This window comes from Pelodiscus sinensis, chromosome 25 (genome assembly GCF_052426305.1).
Source record: "Pelodiscus sinensis isolate ZL-2025 chromosome 25, ASM5242630v1, whole genome shotgun sequence".
Taxonomy (NCBI): Eukaryota; Metazoa; Chordata; order Testudines; family Trionychidae; genus Pelodiscus; species Pelodiscus sinensis.
Window position 1 is genome coordinate 8,360,250 of NC_143076.1, and position 15,518 is coordinate 8,375,767.

The 15,518-nt window shown below is 59.6% G+C and overlaps 1 protein-coding gene across 1 annotated transcript in view; it reads right to left on the reverse strand.

Annotated features, from left to right (window-relative positions):
* Window positions 1-437: 437 nt before the first annotated feature.
* The window catches only part of ADAMTS15 (ADAM metallopeptidase with thrombospondin type 1 motif 15), a 30,614-nt gene continuing 15,533 nt past the window's right edge, over window positions 438-15,518 (reverse strand). Inside the window, exons 3-8 of the mRNA XM_075909820.2 lie at window positions 14,936-15,103; window positions 12,631-12,914; window positions 11,182-11,359; window positions 6,932-7,113; window positions 5,758-5,933; window positions 438-4,847 (exon numbers count right to left, since the gene is read on the reverse strand). Of these exons, the coding sequence (XP_075765935.1) occupies window positions 4,067-4,847; window positions 5,758-5,933; window positions 6,932-7,113; window positions 11,182-11,359; window positions 12,631-12,914; window positions 14,936-15,103 (1,769 nt within the window). The 3' untranslated portion in view covers window positions 438-4,066. The remainder of the gene's footprint in view (window positions 4,848-5,757; window positions 5,934-6,931; window positions 7,114-11,181; window positions 11,360-12,630; window positions 12,915-14,935; window positions 15,104-15,518) is intronic.

Consider the following 15,518-nt stretch of genomic DNA (forward strand, 5'->3'; position numbering starts at 1 on the left):
CTGATGAGTTTACATGAGATCGTCAGTGCTTTTCCGGAAATTCAAGCGGCCAGTGTAGACAGCTGGCAAGTTTTTCCGCAAAATCATGTGATTTTGCGGAAAAACTTGCCAGTCTAGACACAGCCCTTATGTTGCACAGCTGGGGACATGTACACTGATTCTTTACAACTATTTTTTTTTAAATTTAATCAATAAATCTGAAATTATATATTTTTAAAAAATATCATTCGGCCAGCCTCCATGTAAGCAAGCCAAGCAAATTGTTGGCCACACACTACCTCCTCTCTGTAAACTTTGGGCTCTTTGGGATGTACCTTGACCAGTTAACATGTGTGAAGAATCCAGCCTTCAACTCTAGTAGGGCTGAGTTCAGAGCACAGTCTGATTCTGCTCCCAAGTCTCTAGAATACACAGACCTGTACCCCAAGAACCAGATGGAATTTTAAATACCACTTTATTTCAGGTTTGCTTTCAATGCACAAACAGCAGAGACTGATGTACAGTATACATGGTATACACAAAGCAGCCAGTACAATAGGCATTTCTGTCCTTCTGCCATACATTTTGCAAAAGAACACAAAAGAACCAAACCAAGCCCCACTCCGCCTCCTGCACAATTGTGACAGCTGATGGTGCGGGGGACCAATTTGGGTTTTTATGGAAAGATGTAACGGGCAGCCCCTCGGGTCCAGCTACTCAACACAAAGCACCAGGCATTCAGCACCGCAAACCCACCAATAAATGTAGGAATATTCCATATGGTGGGGAATCAGAGACAGGGAAAGAGGAAAACTCAAAGGGCTGCACAGAGATACTGTCTCAGAGGGGAGCCGTCAGCTTGTATCTGCAAAACCTACAAGGAGTCCGGTGGCAAATTTATTTGGGCATCAGCTTTCGTGGACAAAAAACACTTTGTCAGAGGCATGGAGACTGCATCTGACTATGTGGTTTTACCCGCGAAAGCTGATGCCCCAATATATCTATTAGTCTTTAAGGGGCCACTGGACACTTTGTTGTTGGTACAGGCACTGTATAGTGGAGGGCCTGGTCTAGTGCAGAACTCTGGACCAACACCCCCCCCCCCCCCCAGGATTTGGTTTCCTTTCTCCCGCTCCCCCCCGCCCACATCTCCATTCTGTAGCCAGTAACCAGCCAGTCCAAGTTCTCTCGCCCCTGCGCGGAGGCTGGTTTTGCAGCACGAGAGCATGGGAACGTGAGACCTGGCACTGTCCTATCAAGGCCACGGACTCCCAGTGCACTGGGAGGAAAAGTGAAATGAACGTGCCAGCAGGGGGCGTTTTGCGGGAAGGCCGGATGAGGGGAACCCTGGCTCTCCCGGAGGAGGAGCGTGGAATCACTCCTGGGATTAGGCAGCAGCAAGCCCCATCCCCATTCTGCTTGGCGTGCGAGGGACAGCGCCGGCACCGTTCAAAGGCCAGTTGGTGTCACTCCATCCAAGTCAATGGACTGAGTCAACAGAGCCGTGCTGGTTTACACCGGAGGAGGCTCCGCCCCAGAACCCCTAAATCTATCCACCCGCGGGGGGGTTGCCCCTGCAGAACTGCCGGTGACCCCAGTGCTACCGTTCCTGGAGATGCTCGGAAACGCAGCATCAGGCGAGGTTAATGCCCAGTGTAATTGAAAATAATAAACCAGGGTTCTCTTGAATTTCTCTCTGGGGTTATTTTGAAGCCCAGTGGCCTTGGGGCCCGGGCCTGTCCCACGCTCGCCTAGGCCACAATTCCCACTTTCTTCCGTGGGACAAGGAAGCATCTTCTTGCCCCTAGCACGCAGGGGGGCCTCCCGAGAGTCTAGCTGCTGGCATCCCCCCACCAGAGGGAACCAATGGATACCAGCGCGTTTGGGGGCTGGAGAACATCCCCTGGGCAACACGTGGACCGAGCAGCCAAATCCTGCATGCGGAGGCGCAGGGCAGAACGCGGCCGCCCCGACGGGCTGTGTGCCCTTCAGCGTGCTCCGGCGAGAGCGCTGGATGCTCTGGTGAGCCCACGCGTGGACGCCCTGGGGTGGGCTGCTAGGGGCAAGCTCGCCCTAGAACCGTGTCCTGTCCGAATGTGGACGCTGCCCGGCCCTGCCGTGAGGGCTTGACGCCCTCGCGCGGTCCTGTCCAGTTCTGGTGTCTGTGGGCTGGCTGGGGGGCCAGGTGGGTAGGAGGGGCCAGGACAGAGCCATGGGGCGTGTACTAGAGGGGCGGCGATTGACCAGGCAGACTTTCAATACAAGTTGCTCATGCACTTTGGAGGGGGGAGGTCCTACAGCTGGCTGCCAATCTCTGGCAGCAGGAGGCCGATGATCTAGGGCTCGGTGCCTGAGCTACCTCGCAGCCAAGGGCCAATCATAAAATAACTACGTGCCCCTGCTCCGGTGCCTTCCACGCCAGGGTCCCACGGAGCTTTGCAGAAACCGAGCCAGCTCCCCACTGAACACGTGGGGCAACGGGGCCCCAGGCACGTGCTTCGCCTTCAGCCTGTGTATTGCCCCCGGATGCAGGTGGCAACCGTTGCCGACGTGGGGCTGTCTACCCGGCAATGGCGGGACGTGACTGGAGCGTGCGCTCATGTGCCTGAGGCGCCGTCGATCTAGCTAGCCTGGGTCCTGGAGAAGTGCAAGGCCGGGTTTGCGCTCTGGGCGTGCGTCCCTGCACCCTGGTGGAGCGCGCCTGGGCTGGACCGCACGTCTCTGTAGCGCCGCTGCCCCGGGACACGCGCCGGCTAGATCCAAGCTCAGCTACGTCTGCACAAGCTGTACCCCACTCCCCCGTTACAGGCCCATGCCCATAGGGATGGACTGGAGCCAGTCAGCCCCCCAACCTCCCTATTCCCCTGGCCCAGCCCGCCTTTCTTTTCTACGTCAGCACCCAGGATCTCTGCGCCTTTGAGAATTAACCCTGAGCAAAGGTGGAAGGAGACGCGGGTGGAGGAGAGTTGGGGACCAGGCAAAGTGACGTGCCCAGAGCACCGTTTCGGAGAGAAGGCTCCGGCTTTGCCACCAGGGGCTGGCGCATGTAGAGCGCGCTTGGCAGCGCTTCTCACTCTTCAGAAAGCACCATGCCGGGGCAGGAGGGGCAGGACCCCTAGAATTACCCTCACACTGCCATCCCTCTCAGCTCGGCCACGTACAGGGGTTATGGGAATACAATTTGCACCTGGTTGCGGATACCACTTACTCTCGGCCCCTTTTTGCTGTGCTCCCAGCATAAAGGCATCCGGCCCAAAGAGCTTCCGTTAAAATAGACCCACGTCGTCTTAGAGATACACTCCCCTCCACGCACCCTTCCCAAAGCACCATATAAAAAGGCATCGTCTTCTAAGAGGATCCAATGGAAATGACAAAATTACCCCAGGAACGCAGGGGTTGCGTCAACCACGAGGAAGGGGAATAAAAATTCGGAGTTTAAGCACCATAGGAATCTACATCGTTCGGTCCAAACACGTGGAAAACCAAAGCTGCCGGTCAATGACTAGTTTGCAGCCCTGCATGACAACGTTGCTGCAGCAAGGTCTCCTGAGTCCTTGCTGGCAAGCCCCGAAGGCGTCCGTCCGTGTTAGACCCCAGTACTTTATTGCACCGGTCGTCCTTGCAATGCTAATTCCTCTTGGTCCCGTCTAGCACTAGTGTTTCAGGGGCGGGGACGACCCTTTGGAAGGCCAGAGGGAGGCTGGCCATGGCGAGACAGAATCACACTCCTGTTGTCCTGGGGGTTTTGTTCGGTCCCGGAGAGCAATCCCCAGAAACCGACCTTGCCCTCCCTCCTGTCCTTCCCGCTCGCGCCCGTAGCATCCTCTGGGCGGGGAGGGAGCCAGGGCCGCTGGGCAGCTTCGAGGTAGATGTCTATTTCGACTCCGTCTCTGAGCAACCTGTTGGACAACACCGCCCTGGGCCCCCCTGAGGGTTTGCGCGCTCTCTCCCCACTGCTGTGCCTTAGGTAAGAGACCCCTCGCCTCAGACCACTCCCCTCGCCCTCCCCCCGCCACTGTTCAGCCCTCAGCTCCAGATCTCCAGCCAGAGACACACCAGGCCTTCTTCAGAAGCAGCGCCGGCGGGGTCAGCACGGCCTCAAGGTGCAGAAGTCCAGCTCCTGAGGCTTCTTCCTGAGGTTGCAGCGATCCCGAGGCAAGAGCCGGCCGGCCCGCGCCGTGCACTTCAGCATGCGCCTCTTGAAGCCCCGGCCGCAGGTTTTGGAGCAGGGGGACCAGGGGCTCGCCTCCCACGCGGGGCAGGGCTCGCCGCACATCCGGACGTCGACGGGCCGCTGGGCGGCATCGCAGGCGGAGGCCAGCTGGCCGTAGGAGTCGCGGCACTGCACGGCCCGCTTCTGCAGCCCGCTGCCGCAGGAGACGGAACAGGCCTCCCAGCCCCCGGCCGCCCACTTGTAGGACACGCGCTTGTAACTGGGCCTGCCCGGGTCCAAGCGGTTAGACAGGCTCAGGACGCTGTTGTTGAGCACGGGCGGGCTCTTCCCGTCTTTCCGGTGAGAGGACTTGTCCTCTTTGCTCTCCTTGGGCAGGTAGAAGGAGTAGCGCACCCGGGGGGGGGTCATCTTCCCCACCGACAGCACCTCCACAGTCAGCGGCTCCTGGATGGGCTTGAAGGCCTGGAGGCTCTCCACCGCCGTGCCGGTGCCGCTGTACCGCAGCACGCTGCCCTTCACCATCAGGTCCCGCTCCACCGCCGAGACGATGAAGTGCCCGTTCAGCAGGTACCTGCCCTGGCTGTTCTTCAGCGCCAGGTAGTTGTCGTCGCTGATCAGGCCCTTGTAGCCCCGCTGCCTGACGTCGATGCTGGAGGCGCCTGCCGGGATGACCACCACGAAGTTGTAGCCGTGCCTGGGGGAGAAGGGGGTGTCAGTGGCCTGGGACACGTTTGGGCGCTGGGACAAGTGAGACTTGTCCTGCCTGGGGCTGCTGCTTCCCCCACTTCCCCCTCCCAGTTCTGCCGGGGCCTTCCCCCGCTGCTAGGCCAACGGAGGGACCCACAGCTCGGCCAATGTGCCTGTCCCTGATCCGCGCAGCCCCACCGCAGCCCTGCCAGCGCGCCCCCGCCCGACAGCAGCTCTGTCCCGGAGACCTTCCCAGCCCGGAACAATCCCCACCAGAGGAGCTGGACACACTGCTTCAGGGTGGGCTCTCCCCCCACCCCGTCCCCCCAACAGGCCTTCCCCCTGCAGGGCTCAGCTCTCGTGATGGTGCCGTGCAGCTCCGCCGAAGGGGAGGGAAGGGGGGAGCGGGCACTTGCCCCTGGGCCTGGCAGTTCAAAAGGACCAGGAGTCCCCCGCTGCCACCCCCGAAACTGCGGCAGTGGTGGCCCTTTAAATCTCCGCCGGAGCCCAGCGTGGCACTGACCGATGCCTGGGGAAGGGTCCTTCCGGGGCACGGAGCCACAGGGATCCAGCCAGTCTCTTGGCCCCGCTGCGATCACTAATGTCGCTAGGAAGCCCCAGGAAATCCCCCGTCTGGGGCGGGTTTGGTTCAGAAGCCTCCAGCTGACCGGCTCCCTGGTCCAGGATCACCACGGAGCCTTCTGGCAGATCCACGTGAGAGCCAGCTGGACTCAGCTCCCCCCGAGCCGCGGACCGAACGCCAGGTGCTCGGAAAAGCCAGACCATGCGGATAACACCCCCGGCAGAGTGCCCCTCCCTAGCAGCACAGCCATTCACCCTCCCCCCACCAGCCTGACGGTTCCTGGCCCCCGTGCTCAGGGCGCGTGGGCAAAGCAGCGGGCTCCGCCGGCACTCACATGGGTTTGGTGAACAAGCCGGAGACTCTCTTGCAGCTCTTGTTGTCGCCGCCGCACACGCTGCACTTGTCGAACTTCTTCTTGGAGCCCAGCTTGCCGTCGCACCCCGCTTTGATGCACTTGCCCTGGACGCAGACCGAGGTGGAGTCGGGCGCACAGGGGGTGCCGTCTACAACCTGGGGTCGGCCCGTGGGCCGAGGGGAAGCACAGCCATCGGGTCAGGGAACGAGATTTCACCCCCATTCCAGGAGGGAACTTTTGGGGGCCGTTCAGGACTACTCGCCCGAAGTGCGGCTGCTCTAACCGAAACTGACAGAGCAGCCCAGTCCGGAAGAGGGGTGAGTCTGGAGGACACAAAGCCCCTTTGCTTCCGTTCTGGGCAATGTTCCCTCTCATCTTTGCCATCCAGGTGCAAAATAAATGTTACGGGCAGCTGTGTGTGCGAGTGTGCACCACCCATAGAAACATAAAACCGTGTGGTGGGCACTGGGTGGCATTTGAAACTCTCCTGAGAAGTGGGAGAGAGAACTGGTTCCAGGCTGTGCCTTCAAGAGGCGCTCAGCAGAGGAGTGTCCCCTAACAGCCGACTGCCCCGTCCATACGCACATCTCTCCTCTGCTCACACGGCTTTGCTCTGCAATCCCCAGGGCAGCCCCCTGCAAGCTAGCAGCTTCTGAGAGCCAGTTAACCCTTGGTAGCATCTCATGCACCCCCCCGTCCCCAGTCCCAGATCTGGCCGTCGGCCCCGCCCTGTGCGTGTGAGCCAAAATCCCCGGAGGGAAGTGTCTAGCCGTTACCCTTTGTTCCTGCTCTGGTGCCATAGGCATGCAGTGTGGGATGCTTTACACACACAGGTCCAGGCATGGGGCCAGAGCAACAGCTGGTGCAAATTAGCAAGGCTCCATTGATTTACACCAGCTGATCTGGCACGTGGCTTCTCCGTTAATCCCCTTCATGTCTCACGACAGCACCAGTCGCCCCGGAACTGGCTCCTTTCTCTTGAATTCCAGTCTCCCGGGGAGGGGGGGCCCTGCGCCTCCGGGGCCGGGAATTCGAAATGTGTCCAGCGCTGAGTCAGAACCACCCTCCCGTCCACCCCTTGGGTTCCCCTCTCGCTCCTCCCCCCACTTCGTTTACAGCCCCCTCTTCCCCCGTGCCCCTGCTCTCCGCTCACCTTAGGAGCCAGCACGTAGAAGTAACCGGTGCCATTGGCTCTGCAGATGAGCTTGCATTTGTCCCGCGGCGAGACCCCCGAGTACTTGGGGACCCAGGAGACGGTGGCGGTGAGCCGGTTGGTGCTGTGGTTGTGGCCGTTGAAAGCCTCGCACTGCTCCTCGCGGAAACTCTTCCCTAGGCCTGGAAGGAAACAAAGCAGCGGTGGGCCTTTCGGCTCGGAATCCGGGAGCAGCGGGGGCCACAGTCTTCTCTCCCGGGACCTGGCCTTACTCCAGTTCTGTTCCACGGGCGGAAGTGGAGTGACTCCTGATTTACACTAGCGCGGTTCCAAACGCCTGGCAAGCGCACTTGGTCCCCAGTGGGACTCTTAAGAGCTGCCGGTGTCTGCCGGACTCTCTGGCGCTCTGGGTTTGCCACAGCCAATGGACGGAACCTTCCATGTTGCGATTCAGGAGACACGTTACGTCCTGGGAAACGCCTGACTCTTTGGATAGCCAGGGCCCCTTCTAAGGAACAGACGGGCCCACGGGAGAGTGGTTTGTGGGGGTACAGCAGGCCCACCCTAACCCTAACCAGGTACCTAGTTACCCAGAGGGTCACTACCCTGGGGCCCAGCAATTCAGCTGCTGCTGAGGCAGCGATGGCACCCGGAGGCCTGGGCCCTTTAAATCGCCACCGGAGCACGGCGAGGTGCGCTCCAGGCAGCTCTGAGGGCTGGAGGGAGGGCACACTGCCCAGGCCCCGCCCCTCCTGCCTGAGGCCCTGCCCCTTCCAGGACAGTGGAGCCACGCCCCCTCCCACCTTGCCCCGGTGCAGGTAGCGTATCAGTGGAGCAGGATCAGCAGCCGTGGCGGGTACAGAGAGCCACTTCAGGCTACACTCCCAAAAAAGGCAATGTCACCTCCGGGGGGTGGCACCTCACGACCATTGTCTGGAACACCCCACAACCGTTGTTTTGCAAGGTGGGCGTGGCCACCCGCTGTTATTGCAGTCTGGCAGAAAGGGGAACAAGGGGGAGCAATAAACAATAGTAAAGCTCTTCTCCCCCAAGGGCCTCCAAGGAGAGTAAACAGCATTATTCCCATTGTATAGATGGGGACTGGCGAGGTCCAGAACTGGGCAGTGCCTAGCTCAAAGCAGCTCATTAAGAACAGAAGAACGGCCACACTAGGTCACAGCAAAGGACCATTTAGCCCAGCATCCTGTTTGCTGACAGTAACCAATGCCAGGTGCTTCAAAGGGAACGGCCAGAACAGGGCAATTCTTGACTGGACCATCCCCTGTTGCCCATTCCTAGCGTCTGGCACTCCGAGGTTTAGGGACACCAGCGCATGGGACTGGATCCCTGACTATCTTGGCTAATTGATGGACCTGTCCTCCCTGAATTTATCCAATTCTTCACTGAGCCCAATTATATTTTTGGCTTTCATAACATCCCCTGGCAATGAGTTCCACAGGTTAATTGTGTGTTGTGCGATGATCTACGCCTTTATATTTCTTTTAAACCCACTGCCTATTCATTTCAGTGGGTGACCCTTGCTAGTTATGTTATGTGAAGGGGTGAGTAGCCCTTCCTCTGCACGAGTCATGATTTTATAGACCTCTGTCCTATTCCTCCCGCTCAATTGTCTCTCTTCTAAAATGAGCAATCCCAATCTTTTTAATCTCTCCTCATATGGAAGCTGTTCTATTTTACTGATCATTTGCTTGCCCTTCCTGGGAAGTTTTCCACAACTTTTCCCATTCTAATAAATATATATTTTTGAGTGGGGCCAGCAGAACTGCAAGCAGCATTCAGCATGTGGGCACACCTTGGATGTTCCAGACTGTGTTTGTTTTATTTCATCTGTGTATTACATGCTCCTTGCCAAGCGTCTGAGCAGCACGCAGTAAAGCCTGAATAAGGCCAGGCCTACAGTGGCAGAGAAAATCAATGCAAGATACACAGCTCCACCACGGTGAACTGCATAGCTGGAATCAATGTACCTGGCATCAATTTTCTGGGGCAGCCCCACAGCAGGAGGTCGACCATAGAAACTCTCCCGTTGACTTCCTGTAGTCCTCACAACTGCGAGGCGTTCTGGAGTCAATGGGGATGCCTTCGGCATTTGATTTAGCAGGTCCTTACCAGACCCACTAAATCAAATGCCAGACGATCAACCTCTGGAGCACCAATCTTCCCGGAAGTGTAGATGTACCCTAAGACACCTGACAGCTGTATTCGGAGGGACACAGTGACCCTCCCCAGGAGATGGCAAGGGAAGAGTTAACACTCTCTCCTGAGCAGAGGAAACTACACAGCTGCAGCCTGTGAGTGCAGAGATTGTGGCTTCCATCCATGTCTATGGCTGAGCCCAGCTGTGGTGAATTAGGCAATTCCCCCCAGCACATTAGAGGAGGCATGTGCTGGGAGAAAGCTGGAGTAACAGGCATTGGAGCGGAGTCCAGCTGGTGGGAAGGAGGTGGAAAAGCTAACTGACCAGGCCTTTCCAAACGAGTCACACCTGCGCTGCACAAATCAGTCCTTTGGGTCCCTCCCCTGCAGCAGCCAGACCTTTTGAGAGCTGGCTTCACTCAGAAAGGCTGCAGGGTCTTATTCTTGTGCTGCACAGGGGGCTTAGGGATTGTTAGAGAGCTATCTACAGGGGTGTAGACTGCTGCCCATCCCCATGGTGTCTGGGCAGCTCCCACATATAATCCAGAACAGAAGCCAAGTTCGAAGAGGATTTCTTGGGGTCTTCAGCACCTCTCCCTTATGGGGATCAACAATCTGCAGGGGATGGTAGGGGGTTGGAAATGGAAAACAGGGGTTGTGTTGTCAGGGTCACTTACAGGAAAATTGGGCAGCGTTTTCTAATGATTCTCAAACTCTGGATTCACCTGCTGTCCCCTGGACAAAGCCAGAGCCCTACAGCTGGCTATGCTCTGCGTCCAGCTCCACCTGCTTTGTCTCAGGCTTCATGGTCTGCCTTGTGCCAGAAGAGCACAGCACGGTCATTCATAGAATCGTACCTGGGGGGTGGAATCTCTCTTGCGCGCACACACGTGCACTCACACTATATTCCCTGCTCACCTCCTGCCTGTACTGGGCATGTTCTAGTTTACTGCATGGCCACGGCCAGGCCATTGGCTTCGATGGAATAGGGCCCATGGCTTATCCCCACTTTGCACTGCTGTACAGGGCTGCACGCAGCTGCCAGGCCAGGGAGAACTGGGCCCCTTTGTCCGTCGTGAAATTGTCCCTACGGCTGCTAACGTGGCAGCGGTTGCTACGGCGGCAGCGCATGGGGAAAGGCTGACGTGTCTTGCAAAAGAACGCAATCTTGCTTATGTTTTTTACCAGCTTCAAGTGCTCAAAATGTTCCCGAAAACGGATTGGAGAAGTTAATTTGCCCCCTCCCTTCCCCCCCCCCGCCAGGCTTTGCGCATTTTCCACACCCTCTAACTGCAGCGCTGCTGTGCACAGACGGGACAGCAGTGGCAGGGCCTCCATCCAAGTTTCATTTGCAAAGGATGTTTTGTGTTTGGCGCGCCAGGTGGAGCTAGGGCCCGTTCCCAGTGCTCGTGCCGAAGGTACCGCTTCCAATCGACGTGGGCAAACTAAAAGCCTTCTCAGGTCTGGCGCCCTTTCCCTTTGTGCCCCATCAAGCAGCGTGGGGGGCCTTTGGGTGTGGACGGGGCAGAAATACTAGGAGAACCGAGGATTTTACGGTACTGCCAGGTCAGTAGGGGTGAGTAGAAACAGAGCAGAGACGACTGGGAGCACCCACCTTCAACAGAGATGAGCCACCCGCGCTCTACCACAAGACACAGGCTCCCATTAAACGTGCACCTACATCCCAAACCGACTGTCCCAGGACTGTCTGCCCCGGAAGTACCAGGTGACATCCATGTCTGGCACCTGTGCAGACGTCCAGCTTGAGCTGCAGGCTAGAGAGATCGGCAAAGCCTGCGAAAGTGCTGACAAACCTTTGGGGTCACCTGACCCAAACCTCCACAGCTTTTGAGGCTCGTGCCTCCAAAACCCTCCCCTGCCGCTAATTTCAGTGGCCTCCAGCACATGGAGAATCGACAGCACAGCGGGTGGCTGCCTGGGATTGGGGTTTGCTTCCGCATGGGCCGCTCTTTGAAAGGACACAGCCGGTCCCTTCCGAGACCCAATTGGTTCCAAACAACCAAAGACGAGTGCGGCTGCAGGGCTTAGCTCCCCCTCCGCCCACGCTGGCCACAACCCTGGGGAAGCCTCACCTGACTCGGCGCAAAGGTCCAGGCTGCAGGAGCGGTACTTGACGCGCACCCCTTCGCAGTACTTCCCTCCATTGCCCGGCGCGGGGCTGTTGCACTCCCGCTTGGCTAGCTGGACTCCTCCGCCGCAGGTCCGGGAGCACTGGCCGTACGGCGCCCACTTCCCCCAGCTGCCGTCCACCTGCCAGGAGACAGGCTGCTCAGAGGCACGTCCCGCAGCCCCGTCTTTCCAAAAGCAGCCCGGTGTGCGATACCTGGGGCCCCTGGGCAGGGCCTCAGCTCAGAAAGGGGCACCAGGCGAGAGGGACTCTCCCCGCGATGGCCGCCCCCGGTAGAAGCCTTCACAACGGGCACCAGGGGACAGCCGGCACCAAGATGCGAGCAGAGCAGCTTTGGAGCCACGTTCTGGGGCACAGCTCTGTCCTCAGGCAGCAGCCAAGTGGAGGGAACCTCGGCCCCAGCAAACAGGACCCCTTGTTTCCTCTTCTCCATCCCATTTGCTTTTTAGACCCCCGCAGGGGACAGACCCGCGGGTTGCAGCTGGGAAGCGGAGGCTTTCCCAACTAGCACGCTACCACTGCACGTGGCCGGCAGTCCGGTGGCCAGGGTGCAGCAAGTCGGAGTTTGCCTATTAAGGGCCAGGTGTCCAAGCAACGCACACCGACCCAGCCAGCGTCTGGGGGAGTGACCGTGGAGACACACCCGCCCTGCGCCCGCCTACTGCTCGCGGTTCTCCAGTAAACAGAGCCAGGCCCAGTGCCCTGGAGACACGGGGGTCACCATCACTGGGTTACAGGATGACGATGAATGGGCAAATGCCTCCTGGAGGATGGACAGACCCCTTCAACTTCTGGCACCTTGGGTACGACTAGACTGCATACTGTCGACAAAGCCTCTGTCGAAAAAGAGCGTCTAGACTACAACCAGTTCTGGCGAAACAGCAAGCGGCTTTTTCCAAAGAGAGTAGACGCTCTCTTTTGAAAAAGCACAGTGTGGATGCAATAGTGCCTTTTTTCGACAGAACTCTGTCAAAAAAAGGCGTTATTCCTCATAAAACGAGGCTTACCGCCATCGACAAACTGCCGCGTTCTGTCGACTTACTGGCGACAGCACGCAGCGGTAGTGTAGACACAGGTATAGCTTTGTCATCAAAAGTCCACCTTTATCGACAAAACCCTGTAGTCTAGACACACCCTGTCTGCCTTCACCTTACTGGCACCCCTTAGCAGTGTTCCCTCTAACTTTTTCCATCCGTGTGTGGAATAAGTTTTGTTGTGTGCACTGAGGCATGTGCAGATGTGCACAACCCGTAGAAACACACACTGCCAGCTGTGGGAAGCTGTGGGCACTCTGCTAATCAGCTGGGCAGCACCTGAATCTCTCCTGGGCGACTGCCCAAGAGTTCCGCTTACAAGGAACCTCTCCTCCCCCCCGCGCCACGGAGGTACTCACCTTATATTTACTGATGTTATGCCTCTCCACGCATGCGCCCTTCAGACAGAACCTCCCCTCCCCGCAGCTGGTGCCGTCGGCCCAGGGGAAGTGGCGTGTCTGGCAAACGATCTGCCCCCGGGCTTTCCCCGTGCACCAGAGCTTGGTGCAGTACTGCATGTAGGGGCAGGGTTTGGAGCCCAGGCCGAAGGCCAGCTCGCACTGCTGGTTGAGGTTGTAGCTGGCCCCTGGGAGGTCCTCCGGCAGCGAGATGGGCTTGATGGGCGGATCCAGCAGGCAGTCTCCTGCAGGGCAGTGGAAGAAATATTAAATGGGAGATACTCTTCGACTGGCCTGACAGTCAGTGCACAGAACTGCTGCACCCAGCCCCTGGAGCGCATGCTAAGCAGATCAAAGCTGGTCCGTGCCCACCAACTACTTGGCTCTATATCACTTGCGGAACTCACTGCAGCAGGAGCCCAGCAAGTAAAGCCAGTGCTGGCTGCTTGAGCCTCGCCCCTTCCACCGGAGGCTCCACCCCTTCCAGGAGTGCAGAGCCAGCCTCTCCCCCTCTTTACCCAGGCATTTCTGTTGGCTCTTCTGGTCCTAGGTTTCCCACTGTTGCTCCCACCATTTCAGTGGTTTCCACTCTGTCTCTATGGGGCCAGGTGTCCGCTAAGCAAAACCTGCCAGTGCAAATGGCACTGCCTAGTAGCTTCATCAGACTGGCCAATGGCCAGCCTCCCCTCATACTTAGAAGACTGAGAGCAGCCTAGGGGATTTAGGCACATCTCTCCCATTAAAGCTGAATGTCCTGGCAAATCTCTCCCAGCCCCTCTGGGCCAAGACACAAGCACGTTGGGCAGCTCGCTCGTGTGTCACGCAGACTCCACAGCCATGAGCAGGGGCGAGACGGCCCGTGCGGGGGAGGGGGATAGGTGGGCCGAGGGGGGCAGACCCTTTAGTCTGGCCAGGCTGAAGCCAAGAAAGCGCCGAGTCTGAGTCCCCCGGGCCCAAGCTGACTGGCCTGGACACAGCGTCTGGGACTTAGGGCTTGTCAGGAGTAAGCTGCTCAAAGAGGGAGAACCGTGCCGGAGCTGCGGGGCGTTCCAGCTAAGCTGAGTGAGGGCCTCCAGCTGCCGCCATCTGTTGGGAGGAGCCCAGAGGCTTCTGCCCCCGCGCTCCTGGGGAGCGAGGCGCTGACAGTTCCTGCGTGGCGGGGCCCGTTGGGAGCCAGGTCCCAGCAGGCAAAGCGAAGCCGGGACCCGCCACTGGGAGAAGGCAGGGAAGCCCCGGCAGCACTGAGCACGACGCTAGGATGGAGCGGATCTGATCCCGGCGCGAGTGCGGGTCTCGGCGTGGCAGGAGGCAGCCACTGGCCCCAGCGCCCACCCTCCAAACTCACATCGGGGTGATGCTGGCTCCAGCCCCGCGGCATCCTGCCACAGCCCCTCCCGCAGTCGATCCCACGGCCTCTTCTCGTGCCCTGGCCTAGGCCACGGGCCTCGGGTCTCCTCGCCCGAGGAGAAATCCGCTCTTCAGCAGGGCACCCGCGTCCTGGGGCAGAGTACCCCGCAGGGCCCGGCCAGCGCTCGGAGCCGCCCCACGTGAACCACCGGGCTTGGCCTCGGCTCGCCCCTCGGCTCGCCCCTTGGCAGCAGCGCCCTGTCCCGCAGCCCGGGGATGGGAGTAACGGGGCGGTGGCGCGTGGCGCCCGGGCTGTCCGCTAGACCGCCTGGGGCGCTGCTCAGTGTGGGAGTGGCAGTGGGAAATCTGGGACGGGGGAGCCCACAGAACTACCGGGTCCCTGGGTAGAGCGGGGGGCGGGGCCAGCTCTGTGCTCGTGGATGTGGCAGGGCCTCCGGTGGCAGGGGCGGGGCAGCCAGGCCTGAGCGCTGCCCAGCCTGTGCCATGCACCCCCCATCCGCCGCCAACCTTGGCACCTCCCGGAGCGCGCCCCACGGAGCCAGCGGCAGTTTGAAAGGCCGGGAGCCCTGGGCCCTTTTGAATTGCCGGGCCCCTCGGAGCCGCCCCCTGTGACCCTCACGCATGGGCCTATTTGGGGCAAAGCAAGCCCAGTGCCTTTTGCCTCTTCCCCGCTCTCAAGCTGCGTCCGACCTCCCCACGCTTGGCTCAGTCCTCTGGGGTCATCCCCCCTTCTCCTCCCCACGGCATCTTTGGGTCCGTGCCCCAGCTGCAGCGGGAGCCCCCCCCCCGGCAGGGATCTTGCCCCCCCTTGTCTGTTTTATTCGGTGCCGCAAACCCAGAGCAACGAGTCGCCCTCGGCACCTGCCGCCCGGCCCCCTTCCCGGCAGGCCCGGCTCACCGTGCCCGCTGTCCAGGAAGTCGGTGATGATGGTGGCGCTGCAGGCTGACCAGGGGTTGGCGCGGTCGATCTGGATGAGGGTGGGGGACATCATGTGGTTGGTCCTCAGCCTGCCGAAGACTTCCTCGCAGACCTTCACGTTGTCGTGGGGCATGTTGAACACGTGCCCTGCAGGAGCGAGAGGGGGCGTCCGGCGTCTGTCAACCTCGGAGCAGGTCGCCAGGGTGAGCCCCTGAACCCCAGTTCCCAGCCGGGGAGCCGGCGGCACCGAGACTTGTCTAGGAAGCCCCGGGCAGAGCAGGAGGAGAAGCCGGGGGGACCGTGCCTGAACCACCAGTCCCCCCTCCCATCACAAGGCAACTGCTGTTCTATGGCAGGAGGCCAGATCCGACCAAGACTCCCTGACGGCGGCGAGCTGACCCCTCTCAGGTTACAGACACCTGGCTGGTCCCCGGGGCCCGGACAAGCTGCACCAGAGGCCGCTGGGACGGACCCTGCTGTGGGGAAAGCCACGGAGCTGGCCTCCGCTTTGAACCATCGCCCCAGATGAGCCCTGTGGTGGCAGCCAAACCACCACTACCTA